The 24,147-nt window shown below is 39.1% G+C and overlaps 1 protein-coding gene across 3 annotated transcripts in view; it reads right to left on the minus strand.

Annotated features, from left to right (window-relative positions):
- Positions 1–24,147, minus strand: part of CADPS (calcium dependent secretion activator) — a 526,173-nt gene that overhangs the window by 248,213 nt on the left and 253,813 nt on the right. For all 3 annotated transcript variants that reach the window (XM_070738156.1, XM_070738154.1, XM_070738155.1), the window contains exon 7: positions 1,699–1,810. In XM_070738156.1, coding sequence (XP_070594257.1) covers positions 1,699–1,810 — 112 coding nt within the window. The remainder of the gene's footprint in view (positions 1–1,698; positions 1,811–24,147) is intronic.

Genomic DNA, 24,147 nt, shown 5'->3' on the forward strand with positions numbered 1-24,147 from the left:
TGGGTGGAGCCTGCCGCCATTGCTACAGGTTTGAAGAACCGGGCCGAACCGGGAACAACCTACCGCTGCATGGGACTAAACTGGCTACTGGGGCAGGAGAGGCTTTTTCTCAGGAAACACAATCTAAGGTTCACCACTCAGCAATAATATTTCGACTTCCCTTAGTGAACTGAAGCAACATTAATTTAACATGTTGAGTACATAGAATTGTTTTCACAACCGTCCCTTCCCTTCCCTTCAAATCCTGATGTTCTTTCCAATAGTTTAATGTTTATTTCATGGGGGGAGGGTGGGTTGTTACTGAGATGAGAAAGTTCTCTTTTTCCCTACTCCTTTTAACAGTAATTTATTTTCAACTCTGAACCCCAAATTTTGGGGGGGCTGTGTCTCATCAGTTTGGGGAAAATATGCACTCCCTGTGCTTGCTCACATGCAAGGTTCTCTCTTTGAAATACAATGTGGAAATTGCAGAAATGTATTTCGGGCCCTACTTTCAGCCACCTGCAGGGATATTGTTTGTGTGCGTGTGCACACATAGCCATTCACATGTTCTCTGTGTCTTCAAAATTGAAAATCGACATTTGAGTTTTCCAAAGAGCTGTCCAGACTTTCCTTCCTTCTTCAAAAAAATGTTTCACCAGCTCTAATCCTAACACAGTGTATTTACTTATTGAGTTTCCTGTATGTGCTGCTCATCTCACCCATCTCTGGAAGCATTAGAGGTGATCAAAAAGTTAATAAACTCTATTTAACATAGAAACATAGAAGATTGAGGGCAGAAAAAGACCTAATGGTCCATCTAGTCTGCCCTTATGCTATTTCCTGTATTTTATCTTAGGATGGATATATGTTTATCCCAGGCATGTTTAAATTCAGTTACTGTGGATTTAACAACCACATCTGCTGGAAGTTTGTTCCAAGCATCTTCTACTCTTTCAGTAAAATAATATTTTCTCACGTTGCTTCTGATCTTTCCCCCAACAAACCTCAGATTGTGCCCCCTTGTTCTTGTGTTCACTTTCCTATTAAAAACACTTCCCTCCTGAACCTTATTTAACCCTTTAACATATTTAAATGTTTCGATCATGTTCCCCCTTTTCCTTCTGTCCTCCAGACTATACAGATTGAGTTCATTAAATTTAAAAAGAAGAAGAAGAGGAGGAAGAGGAAGAGAAAGAAGAAGAAGAGGAAGAGGAGGAAGAGGAAGAAGAAGAAGACAGAGGAGGGGAAGGGAAAAAATAAGCTAAAGGTTAGATAATAACATATGAGTATCTATACATATGTGTGTAACAAAATGCAAAAAAAGAAAAAAAGGAATATGTGTGTAAATAGTAATAATGAAAATAATAACATAATAATAAGTAGAATATATTAAAAAGAGAACTTTTATACGTAACTGTTATCAGTGATGCTGGTATGCGTTCGCTGTAATGAGGAATACTATTTGTGTGTTTTATGTTTTATCTTTGTGCCTGTTTTGTACCGTTTAAAATTTTAAAAATGTTTTAATAAAAAATAGTTTTTTAAAAAAAAGCGAAAGGAGGAACAATTAAAATTAAAACGAAGAGTTAGCTAGGAAATAAGACCAAGGAGAGAGACAGCATGGGGGTAAGTTATGCCAAAAATAAGAGATGCAATCTGGTCATTGCCATCATTGCATTATTTGCTGATGCAATCAACAACTGTGCCTGCCCTTACCCGCCCAAGTTCTTTGTCTTCCAAAGCCAGGACACCGGTACTCTCCGTAAACAGCTTCACCTTCACAGCCGGAAGGGCATGCGTCGTGGAAAAGTCACCCTGCGTTCCCCAGCTGTGAAAACATCCACAAGAAAAACATTAGGCAGAAGAAGAAGAAGAAGAAGAAGCAACAACAGCTTGCCACCTTAGCACTGTCACCTTGGAAGGGAAAGGGTTAACGCAAATGTCACCAACTGTTACATATAGTTTTTTTTTTAAAGAAGAAGCAACAGGAGTGCCATTGTGCTAATTAGTTAACGTGGTAAAAAACCTGCAAGACAACAACTCAGCATTGTTGAAAAACCTCCTCTGGGAAGACAACAGACTAAAACAAAGCCAATAGTAGCAAATGGCGTGCTTGCACTTTTGCAACTCGGTAAAAAGAAGACTGTTGAAAATATTGTATGAAAACTACTTATAAGTTGCTGACCCACTGCAGTTGATTACCATGGCCTTCTGCCGCACGAATCCCAGCGACCGGTTAGGTCCCAAAGAGTTGGCCTTCTTCGGGTCCCATTGACGAAACAATGTCGTCTGGTGGGACCCAGGGGAAGAGCCTTCTTTGTGGTGGCCCCCACCCTCTGGAATCAACTCCCCATGGAGATTAGGATTGCCCCCACCCTCCTTGCCTTTCGTAAACTCCTTAAAACCCACCTATCTGATCAGGCATGGGGAAATTGATTCCCCTGGGCTGTTTCCGTTTTGTGTATGGTTTGTATGAGACATATGATTGTCTTTTACATTAAGGTGTTTTAAACTGTTATAATTATTGGATTTGTACTGTTTTTATTGTTGTGAGCCGCTCTGAGTCTTTGGAGAGGGGTGGCATACAAATCTAAAATAATAATAATAATAATAATAATAATAATAATAATAATAATAATAATAACAACAACAACAACAACAACAATGGTCAACAAACCTGGTCGAATACAAATTCTAACCGTTTCCAATATGTTTATATTCTGGAGTCAAACCAGTGATGGGATTCAAATCTTTTTTTACTACCAGTTCTGTGGGTGTGGCATGGCTTGGTGGGCATGGCTTGGTGGATGTGACAGGGGAAGGATACTGGAAAATCTCCATTCCCACCCCACTGTAGGGAAAGTTTATTGCAAAATCCTCATTTCCTCCCGACCAGCTGGGACTTAGGAGGCAGAGAATTGACGGGGGAAAGGCCAATCAGAGGTGGTATTTACTGGTTCTTCGAACTACTCAAAATTTCAGCTACCGATTCTCCAGAAATGGTCAGAACCTGCTGTCAATCTAGTGCTGTCAAACCAGTGCTGAAACCCACCTCTGAGTCAAACCTTAGAATTAGACAAAAGGTAAATCTTTCTATGTGTAGATTCCATTAATTGAATACTTTGCTGCATTTCATTAAAGATCCAGAGCTATATTTATATACAACATGGATTATAGGGTGGTATGGCTAAAGGACTATGGGGTCTTTGGCGTTCTCTGAGCTTGTTTGTTATCTTGCAGATATTTCATTACCTGACTAGGTAGCATAGAAACATAGAAACATAGAAGACTGACGGCAGAAAAAGACCTCTTGGTCCATCTAGTCTGCCCTTTTACTATTTCCTGTATTTTATCTTACAATGGATATATGTTTATCCCAGGCATGTTTAAATTCAGTTACTGTGGATTTACCAACCATGTCTGCTGGAAGTTTGTTCCAAGGATCTACTACTCTTTCAGTAAAATAATATTTTCTCATGTTGCCTTTGATCTTTCCCCCAACTAACTTCAGATTGTGTCCCCTTGTTCTTGTGTTCACTTTCCTGTTAAAAACACTTCCCTCCTGAACCCTATTTAACCCTTTAACATATTTAAATGTTTCGATCATGTCCCCCCTTTTCCTTCTGTCTTCCAGACTATACAGATTGAGTTCATTCAGTCTTTCCTGATACGTTTTATACTTAAGACCTTCCACCATTCTTGTAGCCCGTCTTTGGACCCGTTCAATTTTGTCAATATCTTTTTGTAGGTGAGGTCTCCAGAACTGAACACAGCACTCCAAATGTGGTCTCACCAGCGCTCTATATAAGGGGATCACAATCTCCCTCTTCCTGCTTGTTATACCCCTAGCTATGCAGCCAAGCATCCTACTTGCCTTTCCTACCGCCCAACCACACTGTTCACCCATTTTGAGACTGTCAGAAATCACTACCCCTAAATCCTTCTCTTCTGAAGTTTTTGCTAACACAGAATTGCCAATGAAATACTCAGATTTAGGATTCCTTTTCCCCAAGTGCATTATTTTACATTTGGAAACATTAAACTGCAGTTTCCATTGCTTTGACCATTTATCTAGTAACGCTAAATCATTTACCATATTACAGACCCCTCCAGGAATATCAACCCTATTGCACACTTTAGAGTCATCGGCAAATAGGCAAACCTTCCCTACCAAACCTTCCCCTATGTCACTCACAAACATATTAAAAAGAATAGGACCCAGAACAGACCCTTGTGGCACACCGCTTGTAACCTGACTCTGCTCAGAATACTCGCCATTAACAATAACTCTCTGATGTCTATGCTTCAGCCAGCTTGAAATCCACTGAACTATCCAGGGATTAAGTCCAATCTTCACTAATTTATCTATCAGCTCTTTATGTGGAACCGTATCAAAGGCTTTGCTGAAGTCCAGATAGCATCATCAGTGCTAGAAGGGAGTAGGGCTTTGTTCTCTCTTTATATATTCATGGTTTGTCCCATTGGTGGGAGAATTTTTAGAGGTTCTTTGGCTGGGCTGTTGTTTATTATTAGCTTGTTTGTCTGAGACATTATCTGATTGGATAATGAAACATCTTCAAGAAAACAACCTGTTTCAGAGAGCACCAATGACCCAACAGTTCAACCCTGAGCTATACTATCCTTTTCTATCAGATGTTAAGGGGGCATATGGGTAGAAGAAAGGGAGTGATGATAGATATCACAACTTGGAACAAGGGTCTCCAGAAATCAATATTCATTTATATCAGGGCTGTCAAATTCCCAGGCCACGGGCCAGATGTGTCACATGCTAACCACACCCAGTTTAGTGAAGGGGGGAAAAGTCCTGATATGCCACGTGATGCCACCATGATGATGTGAATTTGACAGCCCTGATTTACATAAACTGCCTTCTCACTGTTCTGTTTTTTTGAAAAGAGGTGAACATTGGCTCTAGAAGGAAGGGACGGAGGTCGTGAATGAAAAATAAAATACCTCAAGTAAATGCTGATATCAGTGTTCTCTAGATGTCAGCATTTATTTGATGTTTTTGACATTTATATTGTATGCTGCTTGGAACCATTTAGGAGTAAAATGGCTAAACAACAGGGGTGGGCTACTGCCCAGATGGGGGGAATGCAGTGGGGTAGCAAAACCCCAGACCACCCAATTTGCACTGAAAGACATTGAAAGAAAATGCAGGGCATTCTGCATAAGCCATACCCACAGTGTGTAGTAAAAATTTTGGTAGTCTTTCACTACCATGTACCGTGGAGGGGTCTGTAATATGGTAAATGATTTAGCTTTACTAGATAAATGGTCAAAGCAATGGAAACTGCAGTTTAATGTTTCCAAACCTTCAAGAAAACAACCTGTTTCAGAGAGCACCAATGACCCAACAGTTCAACCCTGAGCTACACTATCCTCTTCTATCAGATGTTAAGGGGGCATATGGGTAGAAGAAAGGGAGTGATGATAGATATCACATCTCCTCAGGAGTAAGGTTTGGGCTTAATTGGCCTCTCCCCTATTTAAGGGATGATGACGACAGAAGCAATTTGCAGGAAACAATGTTCGTTCATATTCCTTCGTGTCTTGATTCTGATCAGCTCTTGTTCTCTCTCTTGGCCTTTTCCTGCAAATTTCTTCTGGGCATTTTGCCAATCACCATAAGATTGTTGACATCTATAAGTCTGTTAACTCAGCGTTGAGTTATTATTTCATGGCCTTCGTAATAAAGTTGAATTAACAGTCAGTGTTCAGAAAAGAGTGCTTTAAACTGCATTTGTGCATGACTACTAAGAAAGCTCATTAGTAGCCCTTCAAACTATGATTTGTACAGACTTTGTGTGTGCTATGTTCTTTGTGGCCCGTACCTGGATTAGAATACCTTTTCAGAATCTTTGTCCTTAATTATGTCTCGCAGACTGCAAAATAATTTGCTTTCATTTGTACCACTTTTCCTAAATATTCATAAAATAGAATATTTTAAAGCACAAACAAAAGAAGTGAAAAATAGCAAGTCAGCAACATTATTAAACCATCAGCAAGAGAGAAATATAAAAAGGATGAATTAGTTCAAAAAGTAAAATGTCACAGCAGGAGCTTAAAAAATCATGACGGATTAATAATATGAGGTGAAATAAGGATTCTGCCTTCTCCATAAACCTCAAATAGGAGAAAACAATCTGTGGATCGTGACATGGCTGAATAGTTGATTTGAATATGAAAGAGACCATTATTGATACTGGGACATAAAACCAGATCATTTAAAAAAATGTACTGTACTATGACAGTTCCATGGTTTTTCTGCCCCTTATAATTTTGCCAGGAATTTTAACAGCAATAACAATAGTAATAATAATAATAATAATAATAATAATAATAATAATAATAATAATAATTTATTAGATTTGTATGCCGCCCCTCTCCAAAGACTCGGGGCAGCTCACAACAATAATAAAAAACAATATTATAGCGAAACAAATCTAATATTTAAAAAGAAGCATATAAAACCCTATCATATTTTAAAACTAAAGAACACATACATACCAAACATAAAATATAAAGAGCCTGGGGGAAAGGTGTCTCAACTCCCCCATGCCTGGCGGTATAGGTGAGTCTTGAGTAGTTTACGAAAGACAAGGAGGCTGGGGGCAGTTCTAATGTCTGGGGAGAGTTGATTCCAGAGGGCCGGGGCCACCACAGAGAAGGCTCTTCCCCTGGGGCCTGCCAAACAACATTGTTTAGTCGACAGGACCTGGAGAAGGCCAACTCTGTGGGACCTTATCGGTCACTGGGATTCGTGCAGTAGCAGGCGGTTCCGGAGGTATTCTGGTCCAATGTCATGTAGGGCATTTCACAGTGCTTTACAACACTCTTTAAGTGGTTTACAGAGTTAGCATGTTGCCACCAACAATCTGGATCCTCATTTTACCAATATCAGAAGAATAGAAGGAGCCAGTTATGATCGAACTGCTCACAATCGGCAGAGTTAGCTTGCAGTGCTGCATTCTAACCACTGCACCATTAGGTTTCTAAACCCTTCTAAACTATTTGAGCTGTAAAATGGAAGAACACATAAGATCCCAATTTAGAACTTCTTTTTTTTTGCAAAATAATTGAAATTGAATTTATTAAATCATACCAGACTCTTTTTTTAGATTTGGAGAGAACACAAGGTACTTTTTGTTATGGCTTTAATAGATTTTCAATAGTCTTCACAGCTCATTTAATTTTCTCAAAATTTCAAGCTGTGTTACCACTTCTTTTTGTTTTTAGTAAATGGCACATTAGTTCTTGTGAAGGTGAGCTGTGCTTTCCATTCCTGACTAAATAAAACACATATAGGGCTTAATAAATTGTGAGAAAGTAGCTTTTGCATTGCTATTTACAATTTTATAAGAAAGTAATGCAAGAACCATTGCCAAGTTCTATGTTGTCTGCTGCCATCTCTGTATCCAAAATGTACCACTGAGGCATGAGTGCATAAGTGGCAGCCCAGTTTCAAGGCCTGACGACAATGGATGTTCCAACAGAATCAGACTCAACTGTGCTATAAATGAAAATGGAATTAAAACTTGATGAATAAAAATATTCCCTGTCCCATAGCAGCAATTAAACTACTACTTGTTGTGATTGGCTCTGGCCCAGCTCCTCCCCAAGGAATGTGGAGGTGGAGGCAGGGGAAACGTCAACATGTCCTAGGCCTGTTTTGTTGCCGGCAGAGTCAGGGAGTGCAGTTTCCTTGGACGAAGAAGGTGGGGGTGACTTGGAAGAGGGGGGCTTGGCACACAGCCCAGGAAGCCAATCACCATTATCTTCGGTTGATTCGGATGACCAAGTGTTAGACCCATGCAGGCGCAGACTTATGCATCGAAGAGACCAATTGAGGAAATATTACAGGAGATAAGAGAGGCCACCTGTGTTTGGGTGGGGCTCCAGTAATTAGAGCTGCTGCTATAAATAGCAGCGTGCTAGTTTGGCCGTTGTGGAAGATTATCTGATCGCAGTTCTTCAGGATCATGCCTCGCTGTGACTGAACTTTGTTTGTGGATTTTTCATGCCTTTGACACCAAAGCAGAGTAAAGTGTGTGTTTCACTTCGTGGAAGAAGGAGGGCTGTGATGTTTCTTCACAGCTACTAGCTAAGTACTTAAGGACTGATTAAGGGACTTGTACAGCAGACAAGGTTGTTAAAGTTTTTGGGGTTTGGGGAAGAAACCACAGAGTCATGGTAGTGCATTCCATGCATTGATCACTTTGTTGCTGACGTTGTATTTTCTGCAGTCGAGTTTCGAGAGGTTTAAATTGAGTTTGAATCTATTGTGTGCTCGTGTATGGTTGTAATTGAAGCTGAAAAAAAATCATTGACAGGTAGGACATTGTGGAAGATGATTTTATGAACTACATTTAGGTCAGATCGAATATTCCTTAGCATATTCTTTATGCTAAGATCATATTATGCTTAGATCATATTCCTTAGCAGCTTTGTACTAATAACATGTGTTTAACAGGAAGAACATCCCCAGTCCAAAATTCAGCATAAACGTGACCTTTTTTTGGGGGGTGGATTACTGTTTTTCTTTCCTTACTTTTTGTTAGAAATTCATCCTGAGGTTGAAACACTTATTTTTTCAGTGATTGGAGGGGGAGGGGGGGCAAATGTTGCATTGGAGGATTGAAAAAGAAAAGTTAGCAGAGGCATCAGCAAAAGCTAAAGCAGAGTTAAGGGTGTGGTGTAGTTATGCTGATTGTTGAGAATTAGGAGGTAAAAACCACAACACACATCATTCCTTGGTAACTTCTGAACCTTTCACTCATGTTTTAAAACTTTTAATTATCCCTGTGACAAGGGTGAAACGCTCCCGGTTCACTCATGCCTGTCAATCATCAGAGAGTCGATCGCGAAGGCAGCCTGAGGTTCCGCCCAACCTCCTGGACGCCTGGTTTTTTTCACTCTCTACGCATGCACAGAATGCTTTGCACAGGCACTAAGGGTAAAAGAATCCAAATGGCAATGTCTGGGCGGAGCCTCATTCCGCCTTCGCAACTGGTTCTCCAATGACCGACAGGCACGAATGAACTGGAACATTTCACTCCTGCCTGTGACTTTAAAACTACGTACTTTAAACAGAAATAATGAGCATTTCTGGAATGTGAGCATTTTTGGTTACCATAATGTCATATTTTGGAAAAGGATGCCTTATCCTTTAAAATAAAGTAAAAAAAAGTGGTATTTGGGTATGATACAAGCCAGTGGTCTCCAAACTCGTCCACTTTAAGACTTGGGGACTTCAACTCCCAGAATTCCCCAGGCAGCAAAGCTGGCTGAGGAATTCTGGGAGTTGAAGTCCCCAAGTCTTAAAGTGGACGAGTTTGGAGAACTCTGATACAAGCAAATAATATACAGATAAAGATTGAAACATACAAGAGTCATAACAAGTGATATTAGTGTAAAACTAGATTTGGCTGCATTTCATTTTCATTTTTTACATCATATTGTAATTTATTTGATTTATTGTTACGTTCTTATTCTTTTATATATTTTATACAATATTAGCATATATACATGCATATACAAATTAATTTCAGATTAACATTGTAGTAGAACTATCGTAAAACTTTCCTTTAATTGTTTACTATCACTGACAATACCATTGTAATGTCTATTAAATTATGGTTCATCCCTTACATTTATTTTATTGTTGGATTAAATTTAAATTGATTGTATTCTTTTTTCCTTTATATTTTGTTTTTATAATTTTTAGTTCTTGTATCTGTTATTTGTCATGTACAGGGTGTTAGAATTGGGGTGGGTTATATATTTACTCATTAAATAAATGAGTAGATATATCAAGTTTTTACACAAATGGCAACTTCTAGTCAATTATGTAATTATGAATGCAATATACTGTATATTTAGATTTAATTAAGGTTATTAACAAATTAAAATTTATGGACAACCCTTTTCCAAATAGTTTATTAAGCAGAGGTTTTATTGTAAAAACATATTTTAAACAAATAATGGTATGTTAATAAGGGAAAAGAAACAGTTGAGATTGTTGTTGGTACTTCATTGTCAAAGGGCTTATAGTTTATTTTGAAAACAGTATAATGCCTTTTTTTCTCCCTTGCTGACATTTCAGTCTGCACCCCAAAATCCATTTTCACTGAATAGCTTGGAATCAAGAATTTAGTGTATGAAAAGTACTTGTAAAAGCAATTAAGCAGCAGACAAAATGCCCTATAATCTTGCGCTGTGCATTTTGATAGCATCTGCTTTGTATGACGCCTATTTCTGTGTACTAATAAAAGCTTTTTATTTGCTGAAGCACCCGCAGGCCATATGTTATCAACAAATGTTATTATCCAAATGCAAACAGTCATTTCCATTAGGTTTTCCATATGAGAATCACATTAGTTACAAAGGGAAGAAAATCAAATGAGAGTAAACACATATAGCAAACCTTTGACAACGATGTGATTATAAATTCATATTTAATAACACCGTGAAATATTTCATTGCATCATGACAATCCAGCAATGAAATTTAGACTAAGCTTCATCTGAGGATGATGCAATTAGTTGTCATGGTGATATTCAGCATCAGGATATATTCTAATTCAGGGCCAACAAATTATTATTTACATTCACATTAAGTGCACCACTTCCACATACACACAAGATTTAACCTTACCATTTAATAAAACTTAGCATAATCACATAAAATAACTAAAGAGTAAAGCTCTGTTTAAAGGATTAATAATGTAACTGGATTCCTTCTTATTAAACACTGTTATTATAATAACATTTATGAAAACACTAACTTAATTAATCACAAAGATTAATTTCCAAGCTCTCTCTTTTCAACCCACTGTCAGCATCCTCTTCATGTGTGATTTTGTTTAAAGACTGTATTAAACCAGGATTAAGAACAGTTTCATGAAAAATAATAAGTCCTTAGCAGCGAGTTACTTTAAAATACAAAGTATTTTTGATCCACCAATTTGCACATTCACACATTTCCCAGTATGTGTAATGGGCAATATTCAATCTGCACTACCAAATATGTAATTATCTATATACATTTTCTAGTATGTGTAATAGCCAATATTCAATCTGCACTACCAAATATATAATTATTTATACAGCTTCTGAAACCAGGCAAAAAGATTGACATCTACTGGTTTCTTTTATGATTTGACTAACAGATATTAAGAAAATGTCAATAACTCCAACAAGTCTGATCCTTACTTTATTGTTTTAGAGGTGATTGTGCAGCCCTTTAAATCAGGGATTTGGATAAGTCTTCTCTTTCAAATGTATTGGAATACAATTACACACCCTTCCCTCCCCCCTGCGGTAAGCCTAATTGTGGGCTTAATCCTGCTGGCTGAAGGGAGATCTACCACTTTTGCTCGTGTTTGTTGCCTTTTTCCCTCCCCAAGGGAGGGGGTGGGATTGTGAGGCTTAATCCTGCTGGATGTAGGGAGATCTACCGCTTTTACTCGTGTCTGTTGCCTTTTTCCCTCCCCAAGGGAGGGGGTGGAATTGTGAGGCTTAATCCTGCTGGCTGTAGGGAGATCTACCGCTTTTACTCGTGTCTGTTGCCTTTTTCCCTCCCCAAGGGAGGGGGTGGAGTTGTGAGGCAATGCTTCGGAGGTGTTTGGTATTCCTTTCTTCCCCCCATTGTCGTTGTTACTTTCTATAGTGGTACATGTCTGCTCTTGCAATTTTTTTACCCATGTCCTCGTCCTAGGTCTACACTGTTCTAATCCCCCCTTGTCCTCTATGTTAGACTTAGATTGTGCCCCTCCACCTCTACCTCCGTATTGCTCCAGTATGTTCCCTTGTTTCTCGTGGGGGGTTATCCCACCCTCATTCGGCTGGACTGAGTAGAAATGGACATGCTAACTAGAGAATTAAAAGAAAAAGAGCCTGACTTTTACAAAGTGTGGAATAAATTTTATAATTGGTTGAAAGAGAGAAGTAATAAATAAAAGTATAATGGTCTATTCTCAAGCAACTATGTAAAAGTTTTAGAAGGTACATTGTATAATAGGATAATCAGTTTGAGAGCAAAATGGAAACATTGTGTAAAATGAATGTATCTGATAATAGCTTTTGATGGATAGGGGGATATAAATGTCCCACTTGTTTGTTACATGTTCTGTCTTTTGAATGTTTATTGTTGCTTTTGTTCTGTGTGTTTAATAGAAACCAATAAATAAATAAAAAGAATGAATAGTAGGAGGCACCAAACCTGTAGTAAAGAAGAGTCCAGAAAGAAGAGAAGCAAGAGTTAGTTTGAGGGAAAGCAGATTGAGGCCTGTAAGGTCAGCCCTTGAGATAGACTGAAAGCAAAAACTACAAGGCTTCCTTCCATGAAGACTAGTGTATTGCCTTTTTGAAACTGATTCTTGAAACTGAAAGAAAATAATATCCGTAGCTCAGGGTTGAACTGGTGGGAACCTTGGTACTTCCCACCAGTTCAACCCTGAGCTACGAATATTATAAATGTACCTTCTAAAACTTTTACATAGTTGCTTGAGAATAGACCATTATACTTTTATTTATTACTTCTCTCTTTCAACCAATTATAAAACTTATTCCACACTTTTTAAAAGTCAGGCTCTTTTTCTTTTAATTTTAATTTAATTGGTGGTTTCCTTGCAGATGTTTTTGCAAAGCTGATATACGCGCAATGTTGGAAAAATGAAAAAAAAAATCCAACGGAAGAAGAAATAATAGAAAAAAAATACTGACATGCGCAGAAATGAATAGACTAATACTGAAAATGAAGGATAAAGGAGAGACGGAATACTAAGCAATATGGGATAAATTTTATCAATGGATAGAAAGGAAAAACAATCAAAAAAGTTGAGAATAAGAATTGAAAGAAAGGTTTGAATATAAATGAATAGTGACGAGGCATGCATATATAAGATAAAAAAAGCAATGTACATTGAACAATAAGGGTATTTATTGTTAGGAAAATATTATATAATGGAATGACAAAACCGGATGGTCACAAGGTGTCTAATGCTTTTAATGTTTGTTTGTGTAAATAAACTTTTAAAAAAGCTGTATAATATTTGTCTATTATTTTAACAAAACTCAGTGATGGCTTTTAACTGAATTATTGAGCTATTTGATAATTGTATCATGCTTGGCATTAAAGCTTGTTTGTCTTTAATTGTTTGGATGCTGGCCTTTAATTGTTTGGATGCTGTTCAAGTATTTGGTTAATATGCCGTCCTTTGTGTTTTAATTGCTTTCTTTCAAATTTCACTTTTTAAATTCTTTTTAAATTATTCTTGTTAGTGGCTTGGATCATCATTTTTTTCCTTTCATGGAAGGAATGGAAATGATACCGGCCTTTATTGCAGCGATTATATTTTCTTGGAAAACATAATGGATGGCGCTGAAAAAGAGACTAGCCTGAAAGAAGTTCATTGGGAGATGAAGTTATTGGGAGTTATATCTTTATAACTTGACTTTATAAAGGAAAATTCAAGAACAGAAAAAAAGAAAATGTTTGTCTATATTCTGATAATGATACTTAAAATTGAACAGCGTATGTAAGACAATTCAATCTCCTATTTTTTTCATGAGATGAAAGGCTGTGCAGTAAGGGATACTATTTGTATGGTAAAAGTTAAAGAACCAAAATACTAATATCAAATGATCTAAGTGCCAAAGCCCACTGCAACAATATCGCCAAAAAGGCTTCTAGAGTTGTTAACCTGATCCTACGCAGCTTCTGCTCTGGCAATCTCACACTACTCACCAGAGCCTACAAAACTTTTTCCAGACCCATCCTTGAATACAGTTCATCTGTCTGGAACCCATACCACATCTCGGACATCAACACCCTTGAAAATGTCCAAAGATACTTCACCAGAAGAGCCCTTCACTCCTCCACTCGAAACAGAATACCCTACAAAAGCAGACTATCAATCCTAGGTTTAGAAAGCTTAGAACTATGTCGCCTAAAGCACGATCTAAGTATTGCCCACAAGATCATATGCTGCAGCGTTCTACCTGTCAATGACTACTTCAGCTTCAATCGCAACAACACAAAAGCACGCAACAGATTCAAACTTAATATTAACCACTCCAAACTTGACTGTAAAAAATATGACTTCAGCAACCGAGTTGTCGAAGCATGGAACTCATTACCTGACTCAGTAATGTCAACCCCTAACCCCCAACATTTTCCCCTTAGACTATCCACGATTGACCTCTCCAGGTTCCTTAGAGGTCAGTAAGGGGCGTGCATAAGCGCACCAGTGTGCCTTCCGTCCCCTGTCCAGTTGTCTCTCCTTATCTCATTTATCTTTTCTTCCTTTCAAATTTGTTCACCTATACTTTTATATCTTTTCTTCTATTCTTTTCTTTACTTATATTATTACATATCTTTCTCTTCAATGTGTATTATGTATTGGACAAAATAAATAAATGAATGAATGAATGAATGACTGGACAAAAAAATGAGTTTTCCAAAAAATAAATCCATCTAAAGAAGCGCTTTCTGAAATAAAGGACTGTCCCTTATCAAAGGACATATAGACTTTGGAGAACTCGCTTCTAGCTTCATTGAATGACCATAAACAGCTAGAGTGACACAATGACAATGAACAGCTAGAGTGAAACACACACAAAAAGAAAATGTATTGACAGGTGATTCCTACTGAAACATGCCATGTTGCTTTTCAGCTACTAGATGGCACTAATAAGCTTTCAATTTGTGCCATGCTCCACTCAGCGTTTGAACTAATCTCAAGTAGTTATGTGGTCGTTTTCTTTATGATTGGGATTGCTGCAGGAACATTATGTGCAGCACTGACTTTTTAGAGCACCATTGATCATTTAAAATCTATTGGAAGTTTCAAGAAAATAACATGCTATGATTCAATGTCATTAGCTTGTTGCATTAGTTCTGAATTCAGGCTTAATGCTTGCTTATTACATTTGAAAGGCACAGACCTTAAGAGAGAAAGGCAAGGCTGATTTGATTTGAAAAATACTATGATTTATAATATGGGTTCTCTTTTATAAAAATACACTAAAATAACTTTTGAAGCTTGCTCCAATCAAGCCATCCATCTAGGTCTATCAAATTTGGGCCCAACCCCAGCGATGATGCAAGGTGATCCAATCAGGTCCAATTCTTTATTTGCTTACACCTAATGGACAGAAATCAAACCAAATCTATGACATTCTAACCTATTATATGTATCCTGAGAGATTCCAGGGGCTGGCTAGCCTGAACCTCTTCCTTTTCCCTCTATCCAGCTTGAGGTTGCACAATCTTGATTCGAGCCTTTCTCTGGGAAAGCTCTGTGTTGCAAAGTTCCCCTCCACTGTTTCTCCAGAAGGTTATCTCATCATTGCTGTTAAAATCTGGATGACCAATGAGCATCAGCCAAGATCATTCAGGCCTGATTTATGGGGTTGTGTAAGAAGTGTCTGGGAGATGAATTAGTTGGGGGAAAGATCAAAAGCAATGTGAGAAAATATTATTTTACTGAAAGAGTAGTAGATCCTTGGAACAAACTCCCAGCAGACGTGGTTGGCAAATCCACAGTAACTGAATTTAAACATGCCTGGGATAAACATATAACCATCCTAAGATAAAATACAGGAAATAGTATAAGGGCAGACTAGATGGATCATGAGGTCTTTTTCTGCCGCCAGTCTTCTATGTTTCTATGTTTCTATGTTTCTATGTTTCTATGTTTCTATGTTTCTATGTTTCTATGTTTCTATGTTTCTATCTTTCTATCTTTCTATCTTTCTATCTTTCTATCTTTCTATCTTTCTATCTTTCTATCTTTCTATCTTTCTATCTTTCTATCTTTCTATCTTTCTATCTTTCTATCTTTCTATCTTTCTATCTTTCTATCTTTCTATGTAACAAGTGCCTTAGAGCTAGATGAATAGACAAGGCACATCAACATGGTTTTAGGAATAGGCTTATTATATCTCAGCTGCACAACTTCAGACGATCACTAGGTGGCAGCACCCATTACTATTTTTGGGGGCCTTTTGCTGCCTCCTAGTGGTTTTTCAGAGTTTGTAGGTCAAACCTGATAGTCCTACCTGTCTCTCCATTCAAGTAAAGTGAGACCTTGCAATTATATTTGTATTCCTTTGCTTTTACCATGCAATTTATGGTCACTTTTGAAATAAATGGGTGAAGCATAAGTAAAATGTGTGCACTGAAGGACTCTATATAAGATGCAAAGGATTATTAATCCTATTAAAAAGAAAAGATAATGTTCAAACTGACTCTAAGGTTTTTCTCAGGTTATGGCACAGTTTCTCAAACTTGATAATTTTAAGATGGGAGATTTAAACTCCCAGAATTCTCTACCTAGCAACTGGCTGAGGAATTCTAGGAGTTGAAGTCCACACATCAAGAAGATGCCAAGTTTGAGAAACATTGGCCTAAGGGGTCAACATAAACAACCAGTTTGAAATATTACTGGGTTGAAGCACTTTCAATTTCAGATTCAGCAGACTTATAAAGAAACACCATACAGGTGTCAAGCATTGCTTTTTTTAACAATGAAAAATGGATCACTTGGGTTCTATAACTTTCATCCCCATAATGTCCTGATGATGTGATCTTTATATTAAAGCTGTGTCCCCCAGTTGATTCACCTGAAAAATATGATCAAAATACTAAAAAACAAAGAAAGAAAGCAAATGAAAAGATTTATTTTACTCCAAGTCTATTGATTGATTATTACAAGTCTATTGATTGCTTACTCCAACCCAGTGTTAACTTTTTAACAGTTATTTATTTATTCATTCATTCATTCATTCATTCATTCATTCATTCATTCATTTATTAGATTTGTATGCCGCCCCTCTCTGTAGACTTGGGGCTGCTAATAACAGTAAAAAGACAATATGAACAAATCTAATGTTTAAAATAATTATATTTTTCATCTGCTTTCTTTATTTTTTAGTATTTTGATCATATTTTTCACATGAATCAACAGGGCGACACAGCCTTAATAAAAAGGGAGGCAAATACAATTTTCGATAGAATGATAGAATTCCACTTTCCAGGTTAAAAAAATTAATATGTTAATGTCATTCTGAACGACTCAGAAATCACTCTGCTGGGGTCCATATCTGATTTTTGCAATTTAAGAGAGATCCAGACAAATCGATCTGGGATTAAGGGAGGACAAGGAAGGTAGTAACAATATAAAATCAAGCCTTGGAGGAAAGTTGCTTAGCCTGCTGAAAGAAAGCACGAGCACATTCCTCAATTTCTTGGACGGAAGAGAGCGAATGAGGAGAGTCTTTGGAATGGAGCCCCAAGTACACCAAAGAGAATAATATGACTTATAATGTCAGCAACATTGATGAAGATATTACTAATATAATACAACTTTTTCTCTCTGACACCAGGGGGCAGAGTACAATGTCGTGAGCTTAAGCAATATGAAGATAAGATTTTAGTGGAAAATTAGGAGGAAGGAGAAAATTACAGAAAAGGGGAAGCAGTTGTTTGGCAACGGAACAGCAAAGCAAATCGGAGATTTTCAAGCAAAGACAGGCCTTGAAAGCCTGACTTGCAATGTTTTACTTTACTTACAATGTTTTACTTTACTTACAATGTTTTACACAAATCCCAGCGACCGATAAGGTCCCACAGAGTTGGCCTTCTCCGTGTCCTGTTGACTAAGCAATGTCATCTGGTGGGCTCCAGGGGAAGAGCCTTCTCTGTAGTGGCCCTGGCCCTCTGGAATCAACTCCCCCTGGAGATCAGAACTGTCCCCACCCTGCTTGCCTTTCGTAAGTTACTTAAGACCCACCTTTGTCGCCAGGCATGGGGTAACTGACATACACCTAAGCACATATAGTTTTATGAATGGTATGATTGTATTGAATGGTTCTTAATGATGGGTTTTTTAAATGTTTTGTTTCATTTTAAATATTGGATTTGTATATTGTTGTGATTGTTGTGAGCTGCTCCGAGTCTCCGTAGAGGGGCGGCATACAAATCTAATGAATTACTATTATTCATGACATAGGGGAAGGTTTGGTAGGGAAGGTTTGCCTATTTGCCGATGACTCTAAAGTGTGCAATAGGGTTGATATTCCTGGAGGCGTCTGTAATATGGTAAATGATTTAGCTTTACTAGATAAATGGTCAAAGCAATGGAAACTGCAGTTTAATGTTTCCAAATGTAAAATAATGCACTTGGGGAAAAGGAATCCTCAATCTGAGTATTGTATTGGCAGTTCTGTGTTAGCAAATACTTCAGAAGAGAAGGATTTAGGGGTAGTGGTTTCTGACAGTCTCAAAATCGGTGAACAGTGCAGTCAGGCAGTAGGGAAAGCAAGTAGGATGCTTGGCTGCATAGCTAGAGGTATAACAAGCAGGAAGAGGGAGATTATGATCCCGCTATATAGAATGCTGGTGAGACCACATTTGGAATACTGTGTTCAGTTCTGGAGACCTCACCTACAAAAAGATATTGACAAAATTGAACGGGTCCAAAGACGGGCTACAAGAATGGTGGAAGGTCTTAAGCATAAAACGTATCAGGAAAGACTTAATGAACTCAATCTGTATAGTCTGGAGGACAGAAGGAAAAGGGGGGGACATGATCGAAACATTTAAATATATTAAAGGGTTAAATAAGGTCCAGGAGGGAAGTGTTTTTAATAGGCAAATGAACACAAGAACAAGGGGACACAATCTGAAGTTAGTTGGGGGAAAGATCAAAAGCAACATGAGAAAATATTATTTTCCTGAAAGAGTAGTAGATCCTTGGAACAAACTTCCAGCAGACGTGGTTGGTAAATCCACAGTAACTGAATTTAAACATGCCTGGGATAAACATATATCCATTGTAAGATAAAATACAGAAAATAGTATAAGGGCAGACTAGATGGACCATGAGGTCTTTTTCTGCCGTCAGACTTCTATGTTTCTATGTTTCTATTACTATTACTATTACTATTACTATTGCTATTGCTATTGCTATTGCTATTGCTATTGCTGCTGCTGCTGCTGCTACTACTACTATTATTTTGGAACCTTTCGCATATAAAAGAAAAGGCAAGAAAAGTAAGAAAGGGTTCCACTTAACTTCCCTACATAGCAACAGAGGTGAGCATCACTTCACGGAAATGACCCTCTGTGCATGCACAGAAGCCTTTGCGCATACACAGAGGGCTCTTTTTTGTAAGTCGCGGTCAGGGAAGGGCTGCCCTTTGCAGCCGCTACTGGTGATCTACTATTGACGGGTGCAGGTGTGTGTGCATCCGACGTGCGGCATGAGATTCAGCTTCTGCGCATGCACAGGAAGAGAAATCCCACATAAGGATGCCTGCACGTGTGAGATTTCACCGATTATCGGCGATTTCCGCATGCGTGGAAGCAAAAAATGGTGAGAATTGGCATTGGGCCAGAATACATCCGGAACCGCCTTCTACCACACGAATCCCAGCGGCTGATAAGCTCCCACAGAGTTGGCCTTCTTTGGGTCCCGTCGACCAAACAATGTCATTTGGCGGGCCCCAGGGGAAGAGCCTTCTCTGTGGCGGCCCCAGCCCTCTGGAATCAACTCCCCCCAGAGATTAGAACGGCCCCCACCCTCCTTGTCTCTCACAAATTACTCAAGACCCACCTTTGTCGCCAGGCATGGGGGAGTTAGGATATTCCTTCCCCTAGGCCATTACAAGTTATGTATGGTATGTTTGTGTGTGTGTATGTTTGGTTTTTATAATAAGGGTTTTTAGTTGTTTTATTAAATTGGATTGTTACATGTTGTTTTTTAGCATTGTTGTTAGCTGCCCCGAGTCTGCGGAGAGGGGCGGCATACAAATCCAATAAATAAATAAATAAGTAAATAAAATCTCACGTGAGCATCCTTGTGTGATATTTTGCTCCCTGCAAAGATTCAGAAGCTGAATCTTGAATGGACATGTGTATGCACATGTCGGGAATGTGGAGATGTGTGCGCATTTCCATTTTTCCAACTGAGACCGTGCACCTGACTGTTCCGGCTGCAGCCCATTACTGGCTGCAGTGTAGGCCAAGGGACCTATTCAGGAGTGCGGACCATCAATCATCACTGCCGTTTCGCTGAACGGCAGCAATTTTCTGCTACCAGTTCTAAAGAACCGGTCCGAACTGGCAGCAACCCACCACTGAAGAAAAAGTAACATACAACACTGCTATCCAACTCAGATATTGGGGGGCAATTTAATCATGGACTGGAATCAGACAACTATCCCAATTTTTGCTTTCAGGTTAGCTACCTAGGTCAGGGGTAGGCAAAGTTATTATTATTATTATTATTATTATTATTATTATTATTATTATTATTACTACTACTATTATTATTATTATTATTATTATTATTATTATTTTATTATTATTATTTTTATTGGATTTGTATGCCGCTCCTCTCCGCAGACTCGGGGCGGCTAACAACAGTGGTAAAACAACATGAACAATCCAATTAATAAAAACAACTAAAAAACCCTTCCGTAAACTCCTTAAAACCCACCTTTGCTGTCAGGCATGGGGGAACTGAAACATCTTCCCCTGGGCATGTCTAATTTATGTATGGTATGCTTGTGTGTATGTCTGTTAGTATATGGGGTCTTTTTTAAATCTTTAATATTTTAAATTGTCAGATTATTTATGATTTGTTTCCACGTGTTGTGAGCCGCCCCGAGTCTTCGGAGAGGGGTGGCATACAAATCTAAGTAATAAATAAATATAAATAAATAAATAAAAAAACCAAACATACACACAAACAAACATACCATGCATAACTTGTAATAGCCTAGGGGGAAAGGATAACTTAACTCCCCCATGCCTGGCGACAAAGGTGGGTCTTAAGTAATTTGCAAAAGACAAGGAGGGTGGGGGCAGTTCTAATCTCTGGGGGGAGTTGGTTCCAGAGGGCCGGGGCCACCAGAGAGAAGGCTCTTCCCCTGGGGCCGCCAAACGACATTGTTTGGTCAACAGAACCCAGAGGAGGCCAACCCTGTGGGGCCTTATCGGCCGCTGGGATTCGTGCGGTAGAAGGCGGTTCCGGATGTATTCTGGCCCAATGCCATGTAGGGCTTTAAAGGTCATTACCAACACTTTGAATTGTAACCGGAAACCGATCGGCAGCCAGTGCAGGCCACAGAGTGTTGCAGAAACGTGGGCGAATCTAGGAAACCCCACGATGGCTCTCGCAGCCGCATTCTGCATGATCTGAAGTTTCTGAACACTTTTCAAAGGTAGCCCCATGTAGAGAGCGTTGCAGTAATCGAACCTCGAGGTGATGAGGGCATGAGTGACTGTGAGCAGTGACTCCCTGTCCAAATAGGGCCGCAACTGGTGCACCAGGCGAACCTGGGCAAACGCCCCCCTCGCCACAGCCGAAAGATGATGTTCCAATGTCAGCTGGCATGTTTGGCTCAGGAATTCTGGGAGTTGAAGTTCACATGTCATAGAAGAGCCAACTTTGCCTACCCCTGACTTAGGGAATTCCAGTTCTACTTTTTTCCCCCCAAGGGCAAGAAAGCCAGGCTGAGATTTAGAAATGAAGTTTAGAAATGAAAGACAAAACAGAAGAAGTCATTTGGGTGGCGCATATCCAGTATGAAGAAGAAAAAGAGAGCATGGCTATATGGTTTGGGATGATGAGTGAATCGTTTACACTTATTCCAAGTACAAGACAGGTAAGGAAATCTGTTATCAGCCTTGCTGGGTGATTGATTCTATAGCAGCGGCTTGCCAGGTACAAGTACAAAAGCACAGTCAGCTACAGCTGCCAAAAAGTACATTACGAGGTAGCACACTCTGCCTCCAAAGACACCAGCGGCAATGCCAGTGAAACATCAGGATACCAGGAACAAGTTATTAGGAACTGAAGCTGAGGGAAGAATCTAAAGTGAAGCAAAAAAAAAAATCTATATAATAAACAAAAGCTACCACAATTGGATTTAAAGCACAAACTGAAAAAAAATAATCCAGATAATAAAGTGGCAGTTGTATTTGACGCTGTGGAAATAGTTTTTCTCCTAAGCTCAAAATCACAACCTGTAGGTTGTCCTCGACTTACGATTACAATCGAGATAAGAACATCTATTACCAGGCAAGGTGGTTGTTAAGTGGGTCAGCATATTAAGTCAGCATATTTTATTACCTTTTTTTTTTAGTATGGCTAAAATGAATTACCCTGGTTGTCCATTAAATCACATGGTTAATAATAATAATAATAATAATAATAATAATAATAATAATAATAATCATCATCATCATCAACAGACGATCCAAAGTGCAGACTGGCCTATAGCAACTCTGGAAAGTTTTGAGAGTTGACACATGTGACTCATAGACATTGAAATGGTCGTAAACACACACCAATTGCCAAGTGCCAGAATCTTAATAACCACGATTACCGAGATATTGTCATGGTTGAAAATGTGAAGACAGATCTTAAGTCCCCTCTTTAGCATTTAGCTTTTAGACTTATATACCACTTCACAGTGATTTACAGCTCTCTATGCGGTTTACAGAGAGTCAGCATATTTCCCTCAATAATCTGGGTCCTCATTTTACCGACCTTGGAAGGATGGAAGGCTGAGTCAAGCCTGAGCTTACTGAGATTTGATCTGCCAAACTGCTGGCAGCTGGTGATCAGCAGAGGTAGCTTGCAGTACTGCACTCTAAACACTGCACCAAGGCTCAAAGTGCTGTTGTCACTTTGAACAGTTGCTAAATCTGTATATCCAAACCAGTCAACCATGGGCTTACTTGTGTTTCAAAACCAAAACCAAAACTCTTATGAAACACCCTTTCCTTCCAATCCCAAAAGAAATCTCTATTTTCTCTCTGGAAAGTATAAATGCCATGCAAATCAACCATGCCAGACTCCCGTTGAAGCTCCGAGCCTCTATTTGCCTTTCTAAGGAATGGGAGAAACCACATCCTCATGCCTTTTCATTCTGCAGAATCCCAGATGTTTTATGATACTTTGAATTCCCAGGCAGATGGAGCACTTAAAGATTAAAGAGAGGAGATGTGGAGAAGGGGGAGAGGGACCCAGATGTATGGTAATCCTAGATTGCATTAGATGGCACACTGTGCCTTTTGCACACTCCAAGGTGAGTTTGGGAAAGCAAGACTTACCATAAATCACATGTGCACACAAAAATTATAACAACCTCTTCAACCTCCTGAATATTTAACAAATAAAATATAACCAGAGACATAGCAATGAGGCACACCATGCCAAATTAGGGATGGATCAAATTGTTGTATTAGATTCCACTCCATTTTTCATGTTTATAAATGGACGTTTGGCTCATTTATATGAAATTGAAAGATAATCTATGTGGATTATGTGTATACAGGTAGCCCCCGACCTATGACGGGGATCCGTTCCACGGCCCTTCGTAAGACGAGTTTGGTGTAAGTCAGAATATTCCAATTTACACAAATATTCTGATTTACACGGTGGCGGGGTGTGTGTGGCTTCTTTAAGGAACCAACAGCTGGCGAAGCCTCCTGCTGAACGTTCAGGCAAGGGGATCTATGCGGCCTTGGAGGCTACAGCAATGCAGCGCCAAGAAGGACCGGCTTCAAGGGACCAACAGCCAGTCCTTCTCAGCGCTGCATTGCTGTAGCCTCCGAGGCTGCCCACCACGGAGATCCCCTTGCCTGAATGGAGGCGGCGGCAGCGGCAGCCTTGGGGGCTGCAGCAATGCAGCGCTCAGAAGGACCAGCTGTTGGTCCCTTGAAGCCGCCGCTGCCTCCGTTCGGGCGAGGGGGTCTCCACGTGGTCTCTGAAGCCATCGCCCACCGCGGAGATCCCTTCACCCGAATGGAGGCGGTGGCTTTGAAGCTGTCCGTAATGACGAAACGTCATACGTTGGGGACGACGTAACCTGGGGACTACCTGTATACCATTGCACAGTATATGCACTGTTGTGTAATGTACACATATTTTCTATTCCATCATCTAAGGTCTATTGCTTTTTACCAATATATACTTTCTGTATACATTTTAATTGGAAGACTGCCTAACCAAAGCTTTAAGAGTCCAAATATTAAAGAATAATTGATTTTCATTTCAGATGGAAGACTGAATTAGCTAGTTCACTTTAAAATATAATCCCATTGAATCCCTTTCCTCCTATTTCT

Source organism: Erythrolamprus reginae, chromosome 2 (assembly GCF_031021105.1).
Source record: "Erythrolamprus reginae isolate rEryReg1 chromosome 2, rEryReg1.hap1, whole genome shotgun sequence".
Classification (NCBI taxonomy): Eukaryota; Metazoa; Chordata; class Lepidosauria; order Squamata; family Dipsadidae; genus Erythrolamprus; species Erythrolamprus reginae.